The sequence below is a fragment of the Cavia porcellus genome, unplaced genomic scaffold (assembly GCF_034190915.1).
Source record: "Cavia porcellus strain 051 isolate PalLab524CR breed Dunkin Hartley unplaced genomic scaffold, mCavPor4.1 scaffold_17, whole genome shotgun sequence".
Lineage (NCBI taxonomy): Eukaryota > Metazoa > Chordata > Mammalia > Rodentia > Caviidae > Cavia > Cavia porcellus.
The window spans coordinates 61888969-61907612 of NW_026947500.1; the positions used below are offsets into that span (position 1 = coordinate 61888969).

At 49.2% G+C, this 18644-nt stretch overlaps 1 protein-coding gene across 1 annotated transcript in view; it reads right to left on the reverse strand.

Moving 5' to 3' along the window:
* The window catches only part of Muc16 (mucin 16, cell surface associated), a 109152-nt gene that overhangs the window by 67848 nt on the left and 22660 nt on the right, over positions 1-18644 (reverse strand). Inside the window, exons 2-6 of the mRNA XM_063229110.1 lie at positions 15282-18502; positions 13430-13543; positions 5110-9456; positions 1764-1894; positions 1604-1671 (exon numbers count right to left, since the gene is read on the reverse strand). Of these exons, the coding sequence (XP_063085180.1) occupies positions 1604-1671; positions 1764-1894; positions 5110-9456; positions 13430-13543; positions 15282-18502 (7881 nt within the window). The remainder of the gene's footprint in view (positions 1-1603; positions 1672-1763; positions 1895-5109; positions 9457-13429; positions 13544-15281; positions 18503-18644) is intronic.

Sequence of the window (18644 nt, forward strand, 5' to 3'; positions counted from 1 at the left end):
GTGACAGAAGTGGGATAGAACTTCTTGCATTTTGACACTAAAGACCCTGATGTGGTTGATACATTGAGAAGTTTAGAAATTCAACAAGTGACTCAGCAGAGAGCCAGGGTTCATACTTTGTAAACATCTCCATCCTGTGCAAGAGGAGGGCAAGGAGATTTTGTGAGTGCTGCTCTGGCCCTGGAGGCAGAGTGGCCTGTGTACAACATAAAGGAGAAAGAGACCTGCTCTTCCCAACTTTTGCTCTGGCTGCTGCCTTGAAGTGTTGTCCCTGTGCCATGCCGCCCTGCTTTGAAGCCAACTGATTATGAACTGAAACCTCCAGAAACAGTGAGCTAAATAAACCTTCCCTTCATTCGTTTTGGGTGTTGGGTTTTGTCGCAGTAACAAGAGAAAAGTAACCAAGCCAGACCCCTCATGCTTAATCTGGTTACTGTAGTCTCAACTCCAGCCTGAATCTTTGATGATATTCACTCATATTCTGGTTCACCCTCTGGGTTTGCAATTATACTCTACGAGTCCTCCAATCAACCAGTTTCCTTCCCTTTCTTCTTCCTGTTCTTTCTTTCTTACTGCCTCCTCTTGCCTCCCTTTCTCCTCCTTCCCCTCTATCTTTCTTCTTCTCCCTTCTTCCCTTCTTGTCTTTCTTCCTCTTTCTCCCTTTCTTCCTCCTCCCTCCCTTCCTCTCTCTCTCTTTCTTTCTTTTTTTCTTTTGGGGATTGAACTCACGATCTCGTGCTTGCCAGGCGTATGCTGCTGAGCTAAATCCCAGCCCTCTCCTCTGTCTCTTCCCTCCACCTTTCCTTCCTACCTCCCTCCCTCTATCCCTTTCTTTCTCATTCATTTATTTGCCATTTTCTCCACCCTCCACTATCCAATTTCACAGAACTTTTCACCTGTACTGTGCTATTTTTCACATGCCCCCTTACTCATGACAGGCTACCCCTTGAAATAACATTTTTGCCAATCTGCCCTCAGGCCAGTGTGCACTCAGCTATCAGAACCTGGCCCAGCCATCATCTTCTGCAGAGGTTCTCTATACACCTTCCTAGGGGTGAGTTAAAACCTGCTCTGTGGTTTCCATGTTCACGCTCTCCCCGATACCCTGGCCACACGGTGTCACTAGTGAGGCGACGGCTCTAGGTCAATTCTCTTAACTTCCCTCACACTCATACAGGAGCTGGCCTGAGGTGCGTCATTCACTCTGTGTTTGCTCACTGAGTTAATATTGCCCTTTTGATCAGTGAGTCTGAATGCTTTGCATATCTGAGCTGTATCATATCAAATAAAAATCATTGATAGCTGCCTTTTCCAGGAAGCCCTCTCTGGTACACTGAGCCTAGGATAATACTTTTCCATGCCTGAATTTCCAGAAAGTCCTAGACATTTATGATCCATGCCCATTAGGTGCCACGCATAGGTCCTCTGTTCCAGGTGAGCCTTGCTGGGACAGTGCAGTCCTTCACAAGGTAAGGGAAGACAAGGGAAGGGGAGGGGAGGAAGGGAAGGGAAGGGAAGGGAAGGGAAGGGAAGAGAAGGGAAGGGAAGGGGAGGGGAGGGGAGGGGAGGGGAGGGGAGGGGAGGGAAAGGAAAGAAGGCCCACCTGAGCAAGGTCAATCTGCAGCCGGAGTAGCCAGCACCGATGCTGGTGTTCTTGAACACGGGCTCAAGCTGGGAGGAAAGCAGGAGATGAGTAGGGTAAGTCAGGGGACTGGACAGAGCAAGGGCAAGGTGGGCCAGGTCAGGCACTGGTGGGCCCTTACCAGGTGATTCAAGACCTTCTCTGTGGAGTTGAAGTTCAACGACCCTGGATGCCTCATGTCTGGGGTGTAATGCAGGTTGGTGATTGTGAAGTTGAGCTTGAAAGGCACTGGGACTGGACTGCCTCCTACAGCTAGGAGCCGGGAGATAGAATGAGAGAGAACCTACCATCAGCAGAACCCATCAGTTTTAGACCTGAGTGAGAGCTGGCACTGGGATTAGTACCGTAATCCTGGCCACTGTGTCCAGTAAGTGAAGGTGAGTTCCATCTGGATTACCCTTCCGCCAGTCACAGGGAGGAGAGAGACCTCCATAGTAGATGTGGAACTTTAGTTCAGAAGCAAACCTCATTCCCTAAGCCCAGAATGGGCCAAGACTGGTGTTGATATCCTTTGCTAAGAGGAGAAGCCAAGAGGCTGAGAGTAGAGCACTTAGCTAGCACACATAAGGTCCTGGCTTTGACTCCTAGCGCCAGAAAGGTGAAAATAAAGAAGAGGAACCAAGATCTTTATTTCTCAGGCTTTGGGCATCAAACACCTCGGGAGTCGAGAAATCTGAATGGTAATAACTGCCCTGAAGGAAATGAACGTGGAAATAGAATGGAGACTTGCTATGTGTGGAACATGTATATGGGAAGTGTCAATTCATGGGAAGTGATCTGAGCAAAGATATGCTGAGTTGAGCTTTGCAGAATCAACAAGAGGCAATTCAGTTGAAATGTAATGCTAGGAAATGCCATGTTTGTGAGAATGGAAGGATGATTAGACCAAAGAAGAGGAGAAGTGAGACTGGTGTGACCAGAGAGAAGGGAGCAAGGGAAAGAATGGGGAGGCTGAGGCGGGGTGGACATGGGGTCCAGCTCATGCAAACTCCATCAGCTTCTGAACAGGAGTTGATGGAGTTGCATGGGATGTGAAGATCAGATTCGTAGCTGTAGAGCTGGGAGTGGGGGTTATGGGTGTGAAGGATCCTGGGGAAAATGTGGAGGTCACTGGAGCTGAAAGAAAACACATGAGTAACAGGAAACAGGTGATATAAATGTTAATGGAAACTGGGGTCAGCCTGAGACTTTTTGTTGGTCTGAGGCTTCTCTGGGGCTGAGAATCTAGGGGTTAGAGGATACTTTCCAGGCTCAAGGAGGAAAGATGCTAAAAGAACATGGACGTCAGGGCCATTACTACTCACTGCTCTTCGTGGGGATCCAGTACCAATGGTTATAACTTGCAGAAGGTTGGGGAGAGAGGTTAGGAAAGGAGTGAGATTAGAAGGTGGGTCTAACTTTGTGTGTGGTGCTGGGTATGGAGCCCAAAGATGCTTTACTCCTGAACTACATCTTAATCCTTTTTATTTTTTTATTTCATAACAGCTACCCAAACAGGGATCAAACTTGTGATCCTCCTACCTCAGCCTCTCTAGCAGCTGAGATTACAGGCATGTACCCTCATCACAAACTTATTTATAGTTTTTCATGAAATCACCATAATGTTCTCCACGTGGATTGTACTTTATATTCCCGAGAGTGTATAATGCCTCCCCTTTCCCTGCATCCCAGTCAACATTTGTTATTTTTTTCATGATAGCTATTTTAAAGAGGGTAAATGGTTCTGATTTGCATTTTTCTAAAGATGTTATGTCAAGTGAAATAGGCCAGACTACCCCTCAGTGGGTGAGTGGATAAAGAACATGAGACATATATAAGCAGCAGGACGTTACTTAGATGAGATGATACCACATCATTTGCAACAAAATGTATAAAACTGAGGGGCATTATATTGTTAGATAATTCAGACACTGAAAGATAAATGTTGCGTGCTCTCTCCCACATGTGGATGCTAAAAAGTGTTGACCTGAATGTGTAAGAGTGGTTACTGGAAGCTGAGAAGAATGGAGGAAGAGAGGACAGATGGTAAATAGATGACAAGTACCGAGACTCAGTTAGTAATAGAGAAGTAATAAGCTTTCAGTGTTCTACAACACAGGAGAAAGACTATTGTTCACAATAACTTACCCATATTTTATGAATAAGTGGTAGAGAGGAACCTGCGGGCTTCAAACCTACAGTCATAGTAGGAGATGGGAACACTGATGACCTTGACTTGGTTAGTATGTACTGTATACATGCATTGAAACATCACTCTTTCCCCCGTAATGTATGATTATCATGTGTGAAATCAAAAATTTAAAAAGTGTCTAAGGGGATCACAGTGTTATCTGTCCTGATTGGATCGTGACACACTGTATCATCTATGGAATTATCACACTGTACCTCTTAAATTCATACACTTCAAAGAATTCTTTTTGTGTATGTGTGTGTTTTTGAGACAGGGTCTCGCTATGCAGTTAGGCTGGCCTTGAGCTCACTTTGTAGCCCAGGCTGGTCTTAAACTCGCAATGATCCTCCTGCCTCAGCCTCCCGAATGCTGGGATTACAGGCGTGAGCCACCACACCTGGCTAATAATTCCAAAAAACATATGAAAGCAAGAATAAAATAGAGACAGTTCTGGGTACACTGACATGAGTAGGTCACCCTAATCCCACATCCCTTTGTCAGCATTTTGGAACACACTGACACATGCACCTAGGTTTAGTGGAGGGATGAACAGGCCCAGGGGTTGCCGTTGTCATGGTAACTAATAAAAGGATCTTATTCCTGGGACAGGATAAGATCCAAATGTATGTTCTCTGCATTTTCTCAGTGTTTCCCTCTAGTCTCTAAAATTATGAGGCCATACATTTCTGCTATTTAAATCATCCAGTTTGTGGTATTTTATTATGGACCCTAGGAAACCAATACTGTATACCACATGACCCAGCAATTTCTTTTCTAAGGATATACTCAAAAGACTGAAATTAGGAACTCAGATAGGCCCTTGTAAAACAATACTCATTGCCACAGTATTTACAGTATCAAAAACAGTCCAAGTGTGCCTCAACAGATGGCTAGGGAGATAGAATGTCCTATCTTCATGCAACAGGATTATATCTACCCCTATAAGGAATGGATTTTAGACATATAATACAGTATGAGTGACCCTTGGAATCATACTTTGTGAAAAAGAGCAAACGTGGTGTGATTCCATTTATATGAAGTATCTAGAGTGTCAAATTCATAAGAGCAGAAATAGGTTGCTAAGGGCCTGGGGTGGAGGTGGGTAATTATTGCTTCCTGGGTCCCCCACACCAAGGACGGACAAAGTTTTGGGAACTTTAGTGATGATGGCTGCCTAACAGTGTGAATATAGTTAATATTGCTAAGTTGTACACCGAGAGTGCTTAAAATGGCATGTTCTGAAGCACATACATGTATCTATTTTACCATTGCCACATGACAAAAACGTTATTCTTACTTGTTGCTGGAGTCACGCTCTCAGAAGCCAAGCTGTACACCCCAGATGTGGTCTCTGAGGCAGAGGGACTTGCGGTGACTGTAGTACTGAAGGTGCCTGTGGTCTCAGCTGTGCTGGGACTTGAACCTGGGGCAGCTAAGTGAGTGGTCTCTGCAGTTGTCGTCTTCAAGGTAGCAGTTGGACTCACTCCTTCTCTGTGACTGGTTGTAGGCAGTGTTGGGGTCTCCAATGTTTTCAAGGTCGTAGCAGGGCCTACAACAGCTCTGGAAAAATCTGGGAATCCAGTTGAAGTTGCAGGCAATGGAGTTTCTGTACTCCAGGAAATCATGGTCTTAGGCTCACCTGTTGTGGTAGAAGCACTGGAAAGCTGAGGGGTGCTGGGGGGAGCAGTCAGAGTCGGGATGCCTGTGCTGGCCTCTGCTGTGGGGCTGGTCACCCATACGCTTGTGACCTCTGATAGACCAGGGGAAAGGGCTGCCGTCGGGGTATTTGTGCTGGTCTCCGGCCCATGATGAGTAGACAGTGAGGCTGTTTGCACAGGGATACCTGGTGCAACTGTTGGACCTAGATCAACTGTACCCATCTCAGTCGCAAGAGAGGTGAAGAGAGAAGACACTGTCTCTGTTCTACCAAGGGAAGCAGTCTGGGTTGGAAGAGCTGTGCTAATCTCCACCTTGGGTCTGATGGTCGGTGAGGCTGCAGTCTCCAAGAAAGGAAGAAGATTCGTTGAAACAGGAAACTTTGTACTTATCTCTGCACTGGAGTGGGTGATCAGTAAGGCTGGGGTTTCTGGTTCACTAGGAGAAACAGTCATCGTTGGAATGGTTGTACTGGTTGGTGGCCCGGTAGTGACCTGTGAGCTTACCACGTCTGGTTCCCCACGTGAGACGGTCACTGTTGGCACAGACAAACTGGAGTCTCCCCCAGGACCACTGGCAACTGAGGGTGTGGTATCTGATTCACCATGGGAAAGAGTGGGGGTCATTGTGGAAACTGGTGTGCTGGTTTTTGCAGAATGAATGACAGATGAGGTTGTAGCTGGTTCTCCAGAGAAAATTGTGAGGGTTGGAACAGTGGGACTGGCCTGTGCCTCAGAAAAGGTGACTGCTGAGATGGGAATCTCTGTCTGGACAGGAGAAGGAGGCAGAGCTGAAGTAGCCATACTTGTGCTATTAGTAACCTCTGAGGTCGCTAAAACTGTTTTATCTGGTGAAATCATTGTAGTTGGAACAGATAAACTGCCTTTTGCTCCCGGGCTGGTAGCCACTGAAGAAGTAAAGTCTGAGTCACTCTGGGGAATCGCTGGTGCTGTCCTGGAAACAGATGTCCAAGTCTCTGTGGAATGAGTGACCAATGGAACTGTTGTATCTGTCTCACCAGGCAAAACAGTCAGAGTTGGAACAGCAGGACTAGCTTTGGACCCAGAATAGGTGACCCAGGCTGTAGTCTTTTGTTCTTGTGAGTGATCAGTCAACCTCGGATAAGTTGTACTTGTCTCTGTCCCAGAACTAGTGACTAGTGTGGCCACTGTTCCTGGCTCATCAGTAGAAACAGACACAGTTGGAAAGGATGGACTTGGCCCAGGATGGGTGACCAATAGTGCTGTGGTCTCTGGTTTACCAGAGGAATGAGTCAGAACTGAAGTACTTGTGCTGATTACTGTCTTAGAACTGGTGACCAAAGAGGTGAGCTCTCCTGGTACCTCAGGAGAAACGGTAGGAGCTGGAATAGCTGGACTGGCTTCTGCCCCAGGACTGGTAGCCATTAAGGGCGAGGTGTCCGCTATACTATAGGAAAAGTAGGGGGTTGTCCTGGAAACTGGTAGGCTGGTTGCTGCAGGATGAGTGACCCATGAGGCTGCTGTATCTGGCTCACTAGGAGAAATGGAGACAGCTGGGATAGTTGAACTGGCAACTGACTCAGGATGGGTCACCCATGAGGCTGTGGTATCCAGCTGGTCTGGGGAATCAGTTAAAATTGGAATAGTTGTACTTGTCTCTGTCTCAGAGCTAGTGACCAGTGAGGTCATCTCTGATGTGCCCAGGGAGATAGCCAGAGTTGGAATGGATGAACCTGTCTGTGTCCCAGCAGAGCGGACCAATGTGGCTGTGATCTCTGGTTCAGAAGGAAAAGGAGGCAGAGTAGGTTTAGCTGTTTTGGCATCCATTCCAGAAGCAGGGATCTGTGAAGTCACCATCGCTGGAACACCAGATGGGATAATTGTAGTTGAAAGAGCTGAACTAGATTCTGTCCTGGGAAGGATGGTTGTTGGGGTTGTGGAGTGTGTTTCACTATGGGAAAAACTTGGGCTTGTCATAAAAGTGGTCAAGCTGGTCTCTGCAGGATGGGCAACCAAGGAGGCAGTTGTAACTGGCTCTCTAAGAGAGACAGACAAAGTTGAGACAAAAGAACTGGTTTCTAATCTAGGATGGGTTACTCGTGAGTCTGTGGTCTGTTGTTGGCCCGAGAGAACAGTCAGAGTGGGAAACACACTGGCCTCTGTTCCAGAACTAGTGACCAGTGAAGTCAGCAACCCTGAACCAGAAGTTGAGATAGCTGAACCAGCTTCCTTCCCAGGCCTGGTGGCTGTTAAATGTGTAGTACTGGATTCAGTTTGGAGAAAATCTGGGGGTGTCCTGGGAATTGTTGGGCTGGTCTCTGCAGAGAGTGGGACAGGCGAGGCTGTCATATCTGGTTCACCAGGTGAAACAGACAGAGCTGGAGCAGCAGAACTGGAAACTGCCCTGGAATGGGTCACCCTTGCGGGTGTAACTTTCGATCCAGAAGAAGAAAGAGCCAGAGTTGGAGTACTTGTACTGGCCACTGCTGAAGAACTAGTGACCAATGAAGATGTCCCCCCTGGGGCCTTTGGTAAAACAGTAGTACTTGTGGCAACTGAACTGCCTTCTTCCTCAGGACTGGTGGCTGTTAAGGGCGTGGTGTTGGAGTCACTCTGGGGAACACTTCGGGTTGTTTTGGGAACAGCTGTGTTGGTTTCCGGAGGGTGGGTGACTTGTGAAACTGTTGTATCTGCTTGGCTCACTAAAACAGTCAATCCTGGAACAGCAGAAGTAGTCTCTGACTCAGGATGTGTGACCAATGAGACTGTGGTTTCTGGTTGCCCTGGGGAAACAGTGAGGGTTGGAAGCACACCGTTCTCTTCTCCAGAATTAGTGACCAATGAAGTCACTGTCTCTGATACACCAGGAGAGACAGTTAGAGTTAGGATGGCTGCACTGGTCTGTGGGCCAGGATGGGTAACCAATGAGGATGTGGTCTCTGGTGTACCAGCAGAAGTAGTTGGATTTAGAACACTTGTACTGGTTGCTATTCTAGAACTAGTGACCAGCAAGTTCACCCTATTTGTTCCGCCAGGTGAAACGGTGGAAGTGGAGACAGCTGAACTGCTTTCACCCACACGACTGGTGGTGGTTAATGGTGTGGTATTGGATTCACTGTGGGGGAAATCTGGGGCAATCCTGGGAACTGTTGGGCTAGTCTCCACAGAATGAGTAACCCAGGAAGTTGCTGTGTGTGACCCACCAGAAACAGTCAGAGTTGGAACTGCTGAACTAGCTTTTGTTCCAGATTGAGTGAGTTTTGTAGCTGTGATATCCATCTGATTTGGAGAAGCAGTCAGAAATTGGCTACTTGTACTTGTCTTTGTCCCAGAAGTACCAACTGGTAATGTCACCATCTGTGATATACCAGGTGAGACAGTTGGGCTTGGAATGGCTGAACTCCTTGCAGCAAGGTCAGTAGCCAAAGAGGTTGCACTCTCTTGTTCATCAGGAGGAGTCTGAAATGGTTTAGCTGAGCCAGTGACTGTCCTAGAAGCAGTGACAAGTACAGTTGTCAGTCCTGGTGTAGGAGGTGAGATACTGGCTGCTGGAATGGCTGAACTTGTGCCCACCAAGAGTGTGGTATCTGACTCAGAATAGGGAACTTTGGAGATTGTTCTGGAAATGGGTGTTTGTGTTTCTGCTGATAGCACTGTGGTCACAGTTGGAGTTTGAGCAACTGACCTGATCTCTGCCCCAGTACTGGGGACAATGGAGGCACTGATCTCTGGTTCTCTACTGAAAGAAGGTGGCATTTCCTTGGGAACTGTTACAGTGATGTATTCTTGAAGTCGGGTAGCCAATGAGGCTGTCGTCTCTGGAACACCAGGAGGAGCTGTTGAGGTGGTAATGATTATTCCTCTTGTGCTGGCTGGTGGTTCTGATGTTGGGATAGTCAGTGTTCTCAAGGTGGGAGTAGAGACGCTGGTGGTCACAGAGACCATGGAGGTGGTCTTCAGAGCCCCGGCAGTGGTCTCTGTTCTTTCAGTTCCTCCAGTAGAAAGTCCTGGAAATTGGGGATGCACACAATTTGGACAAAATGACTGTAAATACTAGAGTTGCTATAGGTTACTTTTGTTTTTACGCATGAGGAAAAGGAGAGAAGTTGGGGCTGGGGATTTAGCTCAGTGGCATAAGTGCCTGCCATGCAAGCAGGCAGTCGTGAGTTCGATCCTTGGTACCGATAAAAACGAAAAAGACAAAAACAAAACAAAACAAACCAAGAAAGGGAGAGACATCTCTCACAGGTGCCTGAGATGTACTGGGGTGCTCCTGGAGTGGGACAGGGATTGCAGTTGGTATTTTCCTTCCTTCTTTGCCTGCCAAACTTGAGCTACAATGTCTAAATTCATGACACCACTAACCTACTCCTTGTTCCCAAGTGCTCTCTGCACTACCCAACCTCTAACCTCTGCCAGACACTCTACCATCAGTATAGATCCCTTCAGCTCTGCCCTTACGGAAACCGAAGTTCAAATCTGCTTTCAAAAAATCACATCAGAATTCAGCTCCACTTTTTCCATAGCACTTTGTTGCACTGAAGGAGCCTGTGTCGTACTGACCCCTGACAGTCCGAATGTTACCACTTCTTACTGTGTACTGCTGACCTCATAGTAGGTGAAAGTTGTTATGCTGTGTTCTTTTGTAAATCAGATTTTATTGATACATTTTAGGTATACATAATGACCACATTTATCATAGACAATTTGTACCTGAACAAGACACAACTTTTTTCCCTAGTCCCCTACCCTCCCTTCAACCCTTTGTATCACATTCTTGAGAACTGGTGCTCTGGAATAAGACAGTCCTTTCTTTCATTACAGAGATGTGTACTATTTTAGGCTACCAAACTTACTTATCTATTTTCTCATCTTTAAAGTTTAGCTAAGTACAGTGGTTCCAATACCAGCGGTGACCTAGTGACTGAACACAGTCTCTGAAGAAGAGTAAAGTAGCACTGACAGAGATGGTGGCTAGTGAAGAGGGACTCAGGAAATGCTTCCTTGGGGAGAGGGAGGCAACTCTATAAGGAGAACCAAGGCTATTGTAGATTGGTACGGAGGGAAAGAGGCAACATGAAGGGGATTTTACTCTGACAGTGGGGTGATGACCTTTGGCAATGCACTGCAGGTGTATAGTGATGGTGGCGGTGGTGTGGTGAAGAGGAGAAGGAAAAAGAATAGAATGAAGAAGAAGAGGGTGAGGAAGAAAAGGGAGAGATAGATGTGGAGAAAGAGGAGGACTATGGAGGAGGAGGGAAGGACAAGCAAGGAGAGAGACAGGAAGAAGAGGGGAAAGAGGGTAAGGAAGGAGGGGTGGGGAGGCAGGGGATGGAAGTTGAGGGAGAGGAGGAAAAGAAGGTGACAAATGGTGAAGAAAAAGGGATGAAGAGGGATTGGAGGATGGGGAAGGAGAAGGAAGAAGAGAAAGAGGAAGAAGAGGATTGAAGGAAGAGGGAGGGGAGGAGGAGGAGGAGAAGAGGGAGAGGGAGAGGGAGAGAAAGGAGGAGGAGGATAAGGAGGAGGAGAAAGAGGTGTAGCACAGGCATTTGGTTTGATCCTCACAAGAACACTAAGTGGCAGATTCTGTTAATCTCATAATTTTACAGCAAAGAAAGGTACAGACTCCTAGATCCTAATTTGCCCAAGTCTGAGCACTGTGGAAACCTGAACACAGTTCTGTCTGAGTTCTAAAATTGTAGTCCTAACCATGGCATTATATTAATCCCGTAACTGAATTTTAGAATCATATGATCAGTACGGAAAGAGTAGAAAATGTTCATCTAGTGATAAGTGTTAGCCAGCATTTTTTACCTCACTGGTTCTCAACCAGGGGTGGGCTTGCCTCCAAGGAGCACTTAGCAAGGTCTGGAGACATTTTTGGGTGTCACAAGTGTGTGCATGTAGGGAAGGCTGGCCTGTAGGGTACAGGGATGCACTACACATCCTGCAGTGCACAGGACAGCCCCTCGCCACAACTCCCTGCCCAAAATATCAGTGACGCATAAGCTGAGGAACTCTGCTCTGTATTAATTGAAGGCTGTGTATACTGCCGGGAGTTCACCGTAAACTTTGCCGTCTGATGTAGACAGCACTTGGAGCCTGGAGTGCATTTTCCAGTGAGTTGGTGTGGCTGACTCTGTTACAACCCCACTCATGTTCCCACTTAAAGGGTGCACTACAGCTCCCTTAACTGTGCACCACGAGCTTTCAATCAGCCTGTGTTGGCGCAAACTGTAATTGCTGGGACTCTTACCCTCAGGAGCACATAGTTCACAGTGGCAGTGACCCCTGTGCAGGAAAACACGTCCTGTCTTACGCAGCTTCTCAGAAGTCTTCAGAGGGGTGAGTGCTGGATTGCTCACAGCTGTAATTTGCTCAAGAAAGCACCTTCTCTTAGATTCCATCTCTTCTCTAAGGGCCTCCAAACACCATCCCCAAGTTAAGAAAAATTTCTTGTCCCACATTGATTCATTGCCTGCCTCTTGGAAAAGACAACCTTAGATGCTTGGACCACAGGTTAAAACCAGTAGCCCTATTTGGAGTTGATTCTGTCCACAGCCTGGACCTTGGTAAAAGAATCTGGTCTCTAAATAGTTCCAGAACATTGTGAATATGTGAAACATTACCACTCCACCCCATGGTGAGGACTCCTTGCTATGCACACTGAAACTTCTTAAGTATTCACACAGAGCCATGAGACTATTAAGCATCTTTCAGAGGAAAAGGTCAAACACTGGTATTAAACCATGGGTTGGGCAAAACTAAGCAAGTTTCTTTACAGTAGAACTTTGAATACGCTTATGCATGCTATGACTCTTCCAGAAGAAGCAATATGCTCACTAAACTTTTTGAATTTTCTTGTGCTTTTATTAAAAACACCCAAGCATCATGAAGGCTTAGGAGTTTTCCTGAATGCTGTTTTGTGTCCACACTTGGCTTCATCTCCTACGCATCCCCTTACATTTCACACTTGAGCAAAGGTGAAATTTTTGGTAATCTCCAAGTATTCCTGGGTTTCACTCCTCATTGTATTTTAATGTGTTGTTTTGCTCTCCATGCATAAAGTTTCCATCAAGTCCTTCTCTTTCTAGTAAACCCATCCTTTAAACCCAACCCACCTCATCACTGATACCTTCCCTCTAGTGTCCAATACATCTCCATCATATGCCTTTAAAGCTAAGCAGTTATTTTGTTTCTTTGCTGTTTTTCCTCCCAGACTCAGGGCTCCATAGATGAAATGCTAACAATTTTCAATTGTGCTAATACTATAGGCTCTGACACATGGTAATTAATAGACATTTGCAGAGTTAAGCTAATCTGTCCAGATTGGTTGGGTTGGTATACCTGACACTGAACTCAACTCATGCAACATGCTATGACTAAAATGAAATGCACCCACAAAGACCTCACTCAGAGAAACTCATGAGAGCCACATAGAAAAAATAAGAATTCTATCTAAAGAAAGTAACAATTTTATTTCTTCAGATCAGGAAAGAAGGGTACAATTTTTTTGTTCTGTTTTGTTTTGTCTTGTTTCTTGTTTTATATATATATTTTTTCCTCTTTAAAGAAAAAGTTATAAGAACTGTGGGAGTAATGGAACCCAAAATGTATGATTGTTAACGTAAGATAGGGAGGAAAGAAAGTGATCTAAAGGATACAACTGTAAGAGTATTTAAGAGTGTAGGATAGAAAACCATATTACTGAGTTTTTGTTGGATCATTGAACAGAACTGTCTACAATCTCACTGTATTAATGTTTACTTTGTATGCTTTAATTTTGTAACCTGGACAACTGTTTCTGAGATGACAATATGTAATGTATTTACTAGTGAATTCTTACTGTATATTTTTTCTCTTGAAATTCTGTATTACTTGTAGCTTTTTACTGTCTTGCTTTGTTTTGCTTTGTTTTTAAATAAAAAAAAATTAAGGGCACAATTGGTGTCAGTTAAAAGCAGGCACAAGTGAACCTACCTTTAGGACTGGCCGGGGCTGTGGACGCCGGAGGGCCCTCGACTGGCCCCACAGTGCCTCTGTCTGCTGCTTCACTGGGTAACCTTGTGTTGCGCTCCACAACGTTTTCGATTCCTACGGGTGAGGGTGAGAAGGAAACTGGGGTAAGTAACTCATCTCCTCCAGAGGCGCACACCCACTACCCTATGTATCCTTCTGCGTCTCGGGCCTATTGGTAGCAACTTGATGGTGGAGATGCTTAGTATAAATGGCCATATCCATCCATAGATCTGTGCATCTACCCAAAGCTTTGTCCATCTGTCTCTCCATCCACATCTACATCTGAGCATCTTTCCTTCCATTGTTACCTGCTTTAATCCTTTCTTCCTACCTAGCATTCTTCAATTCATCTTCCCTATTTGCATTTTTGATTTCTCTTTCCTTTAATCTTTGCTTCATTTTATCTTTTCACGTTTTCTGTTTTAATTTATTTTAATCCCTCCTTCCATCCTCCCATTCTAAAATTTAATTATAGCAAATAGCAGATCCACGGTCATGGATTCCCTTTCAGAACACTACCTCTTGCTTCAGATGCAAGAGGCATCAAATCCCACTGTTCTGGCTGCTCTGGAAGCAGCTCTGGAAATCTTTCACATGCTTTCTAAGGTGTGATCAAGGGCGAGTGCTGCTTCCAGTGGAAAAGCAGACTCATAACACTATTACGGTGCATCCTCATCCACCTTATTCAACAACTCTGGCACTGTGCACCTTCTGGATCTTCGCCAAAGTCAAAATGAACTTAAAAGGTAAAACTTTTCGATGGATTCAGAACTCGGAGGCAGCCATAACAAATAAAGACGATGATGAAAGAGGGCTTTCAGAGCTGCCTCAGAAAGTGGTAAGAATTGTGGGCTAAGTGTGTGCAAGGCAAAAGGGAGTATTTGAAGAATAATGACAGTTTTTATGGTAATGTTTTTAATTTAAACATTTGCAATATTTTTCAATCATAGCTTGTATTATTTTACCTATAGTTTAGTTATTATATTAGGCATTGTGTCCTATGCCTCCAACACACACCTTTCATTAAAATCTCTGAAGGCCCTCAGGTTGTGTAAACATTTCTCCTCATATGAGCTTGGCTGCACTGTGGTATTTGACAGAACTATTTCTACCTCAAACCGTATTTTTCCAGTCATCTGTGTTGCTAGAATCTTTGGCCTTTCCTGCCAATTTTCTAAATGCTAATATTACTGGGTCTTAATCTCCTCACCTGAAACAGATTTAAAATCTCAACAAAATAGTGCTGGACACAGAATAAGGGTTCAGTAAGCATTAGTATTCATCAACATTAGTATTAAGCTGTACCAACTACTACATCACTGTAACAATTTTATTACTGGCTTATTTATCCTTCTTTGACCAGTGCATAGGCCAGTACATGCAACTGAAATGAACAACACTTTAACATATTCCTATCAGGGGCTGGAGATTTAGCTCAGTGGTATAAGCGCCTGCCTTGGAAGCAGGCAGTTGTGAGTTCGATCCCCGGTACCCATAAAAAGACAAAAAAAAAAAAAACAAAAAAACAAAAAAAAAAAACATATTCCTATCAAATAGAGGTTATTTCCTGGGAGTTCCTAGCATGAGAATTTAAAAGGTGTGGATGCCTCTTTCTGCATATACTTTAGAGTAGAGGAACTATAAAACAATTGGATCATTAATATCTGTCAACATTGTCCTTAGATCTAGAGTAAAAACCGGGTGGTAACAATGTGTTGTTAGGACGGGTTTTAGGTGTAAACTATAAAGATTGAAAAAGGACACCTTGGTGGTGCCACTGTCTGATACAGAAAGGAAATCCAATGAGCAGTACCTTGGGAAGTAGGCTGAGGAGGTGAGGCACGGCCTGTTAAACTCCCATGGCGGGTAACAGCTGCTGTTGGAGTAGACACAAGTGATGAACTCTGGGAAAATGAGCTTTGAGTGTCTACCCAGAAAGGCTGCGATGTTGTTAGGGGCACACTGAGGTCAAGAGATGAGGACAGAGACTGAGTAAGACCATGAGGGACACTCGGTGTCAAGGAGGTGATTTTGGAGCCAGAGCCCTGGAGGGATGTGAAAACAGGCAGAGAAGATGTGAAAGATGAGGCAAAGGAGGTTGTGGCCTCCCCTGGATGACCGGACAGGGATGAAAGCTTCATCCCTGTGGAAGGTGACAGACTTGTGGACTTCACAGTTGTTGAGGATCCAGAAAAGGCAGAGGAATATGAGGGGTATGCTGGGGTGGAGCTGGAGGCGAGACCAGTGAGAGTGGTGGGCACACTGGACATGGGAACGAACGAGGACAGGGAGTGTAGGGAATGGACAGATGGCGGAGAGTGTGGAGTACTGGAAGTGGGGAGAATGGTTGTCAGATAGGCTGAGGGTGGCTGCGGCTTAGAGGAAGCTGCGGTAATCAGGGCAGCAGTGGAGGCCTGAGAGTGGGGAGCAGGGGCCATGGTAACCAAGAAGGAGCTGGGATGGGTGGAGACCCCTATGAAAAATGTGCCTGGTGGTGTAGGGGGCCTGGTCAGCATCCCAAGGACAGTGCCAGTCTCTGTGGCTCGGCCGGATACCGTGTGGGCGGTGGCCTCCGTGGCAAGGGTGTGGGCTGGCGAGCCTGCACCCGTTGAGGATGCCATGAGTGCCGGTGTGGACCGGCTGTCCTGCCAGGAGGCCGACGGGGTCACGGTGGCGGGGGCCGTGGGGGACAGGGACGGCCCGGTGAGGCCAAACGCGGAGGTGGCCTCCAGAGAGGCCCGGGTCGAGTAGTGGGACATGGGAAGGGTTGGCGCGAGGGTGGTGGCGGGCCCCGGGGGTGCGCTGGAAGGTGTGCTGGGCATGGACGTGGGGTTTGAGGTGTCAGTGGGGTGGGAACCCGTGGTTGGCCAGGCTGAGCCCTGCTGTGGTGTGATGGTGAGGAGGGAGGCTGGCGGACCCGTCTCGGGGGTGCTGTGTCCTCGGGGAGTGGATGGCCCAGCAGCACTGGAGCTGGTGGTGCTGGTGGGCACCTGGGTGGGGCCAGGGCTGCCTTCCCGCAGAGGGGGCGTTAGTGTGGCCGTCACGCTGCCAGAAGCTGTGCCCGAGGGAAGCGACTCCGGTGTGTGCGTTGATTCCGCAAGGCCATCCGTGAAGTGCCAGCTGTCGGCCGGTGCCAGGGCGGTGGTGGGACTGTCCGGGGGGCTGCTGGCTGGGGAGCTCGGCTGAGGCGCGGTCCCAGGGCTGGAGGTGCCGGCTGGACCGAGCGGTGTGCCCGCGCTGGAGGTGGCGAGCCCCGGTGCGTCTGTGGAGGTGAGTCCCAGAGTGGACGCCCGTGCCGAGGTGGGGATCTGAGTGGCCCCTGTCCCCCGGGAGGTTACCTCGGGGTAGGAGCTTTCCGTGGCTGTGGCCACGGGGGTGGCCGTGGCCATGACTGTGGCGGTGAGGGAGGCCGTGGCGGTGTGCGCGCCAGTTTTCTGCAAGGGGCTGGTCTGTACAGTAGCCGGCGTCCCGGGGGCACTGGTCCGCGTGTCCTCCTGAGGGGTGGTGGCAGATCTGGCTGTGGAGGTGGACGAGGTGGGCGGGCTTGCGCTTCCTGGGGTGGTCACAGTCATGGCGGAGCGGTGCGAGACAGTGGAGCCAGATCCCAGGTCAGGGCTGGTGGTGTCCACGCTGGCCCCGGGCAAGGCTGAGGAGGAGGAGGAGGAGGAGGAGGACGCCGAGGTCCAGGCCTGGGCAGAAGAGAAGTGAGTAGGCGCGGTGGTGCGCTCCCCGGCCAGTCCGGCAGAGTGGGGCTGTGGCCCGGAGGAAGCTGGCCAGCTGGTGGCGGCTCCCGTGGACACCGGTGGCCCGGTGCTGGACCCACTGGGCAGGGCAGGGGCCATGGTGCCGGACGAGGAGCTGGCCGTGCTGGAGAGCCCGGGGGACGCTGTGCCCGGTGGGGTAGAGGGCCTGGTCGGCGTCCCTAGGACAGTGCCGGTCTCTGTGGCTCGGCCGGATACCGTGTGGGCGGTGGCCTCCGTGGCAAGGGGGTGGGCTGGCGAGCCTGCACCCGGTGAGGACGCCATGAGTGCCGGTGTGGACCGGCTGTCCTGCCAGGAGGCCGACGGGGTCACCGTGGCGGGGGCCGTGGGGGACAGGGACGGCCCGGTGAGGCCAAACGCGGAGGTGGCCTCCAGAGAGGCCCGGGTCGTGTCCTGGGACGTGGGAAGGGTTGGCGTGAGGGTGGTGGCGGGCCCCGGGGGTGCGCTGGAAGGTGTGCTGGGCATGGACGTGGGGTTTGAGGTGTCAGCGGGGTGGGAACCCGTGGTTGGCCAGGCTGAGCCCTGCTGTGGTGTGACGGTGAGGAGGGAGGCTGGCGGACCCGTCTCGGGGGTGCTGTGTCCTCGGGGAGTGGATGGCCCAGCAGCACTGGAGCTGGTGGTGGTGGTGGGCACCTGGGTGGGGCCAGGGCTGCCTTCCCGCAGAGGGGGCGTTAGTGTGGCCGTCACGCTGCCAGAAGCTGTGCCCGAGGGAAGCGACTCCGGCGTGTGCGTTGATTCCGCAAGGCCATCCGTGAAGTGCCAGCTGTCGGCCGGTGCCAGGGCGGTGGTGGGACTGTCCGGGGGGCTGCTGGCTGGGGAGCTCGGCTGAGGCGCGGTCCCAGGGCTGGAGGTGCCGGCTGGACCGAGCGGTGTGCCCGCGCTGGAGGTGGCGAGCCCCGGTGCGTCTGTGGAGGTGAGTCCCAGAGTGGACGCCCGTGCCGAGGTGGGGATCTGAGTGGCCCCTGTCCCCCGGGAGGTTACCTCGGGGTAGGAGCTTTCCGTGGCTGTGGCCACGGGGGTGGCCGTGGCCATGACTGTGGCGGTGAGGGAGGCCGTGGCGGTGTGCGCGCCAGTTTTCTGCAAGGGGCTGGTCTGTACAGTAGCCGGCGTCCCGGGGGCACTGGTCCGCGTGTCCTCCTGAGGGGTGGTGGCAGATCTGGCTGTGGAGGTGGACGAGGTGGGCGGGCTTGCGCTTGCTGGGGTGGTCACAGTCATGGCGGAGCGGTGCGAGACAGTGGAGCCGGATCCCAGGTCAGGGCTGGTGGTGTCCACGCTGGCCCCGGGCAAGGCCGAGGAGGAGGAGGAGGAGGAGGAGGAGGAGGAGGAGGAGGAGGAGGAGGCCGAGGTCCAGGCCGGGGCAGAAGAGAAGTGAGTAGGCGCGGTGGTGCGCTCCCCGGCCAGTCCGGCAGAGTGGG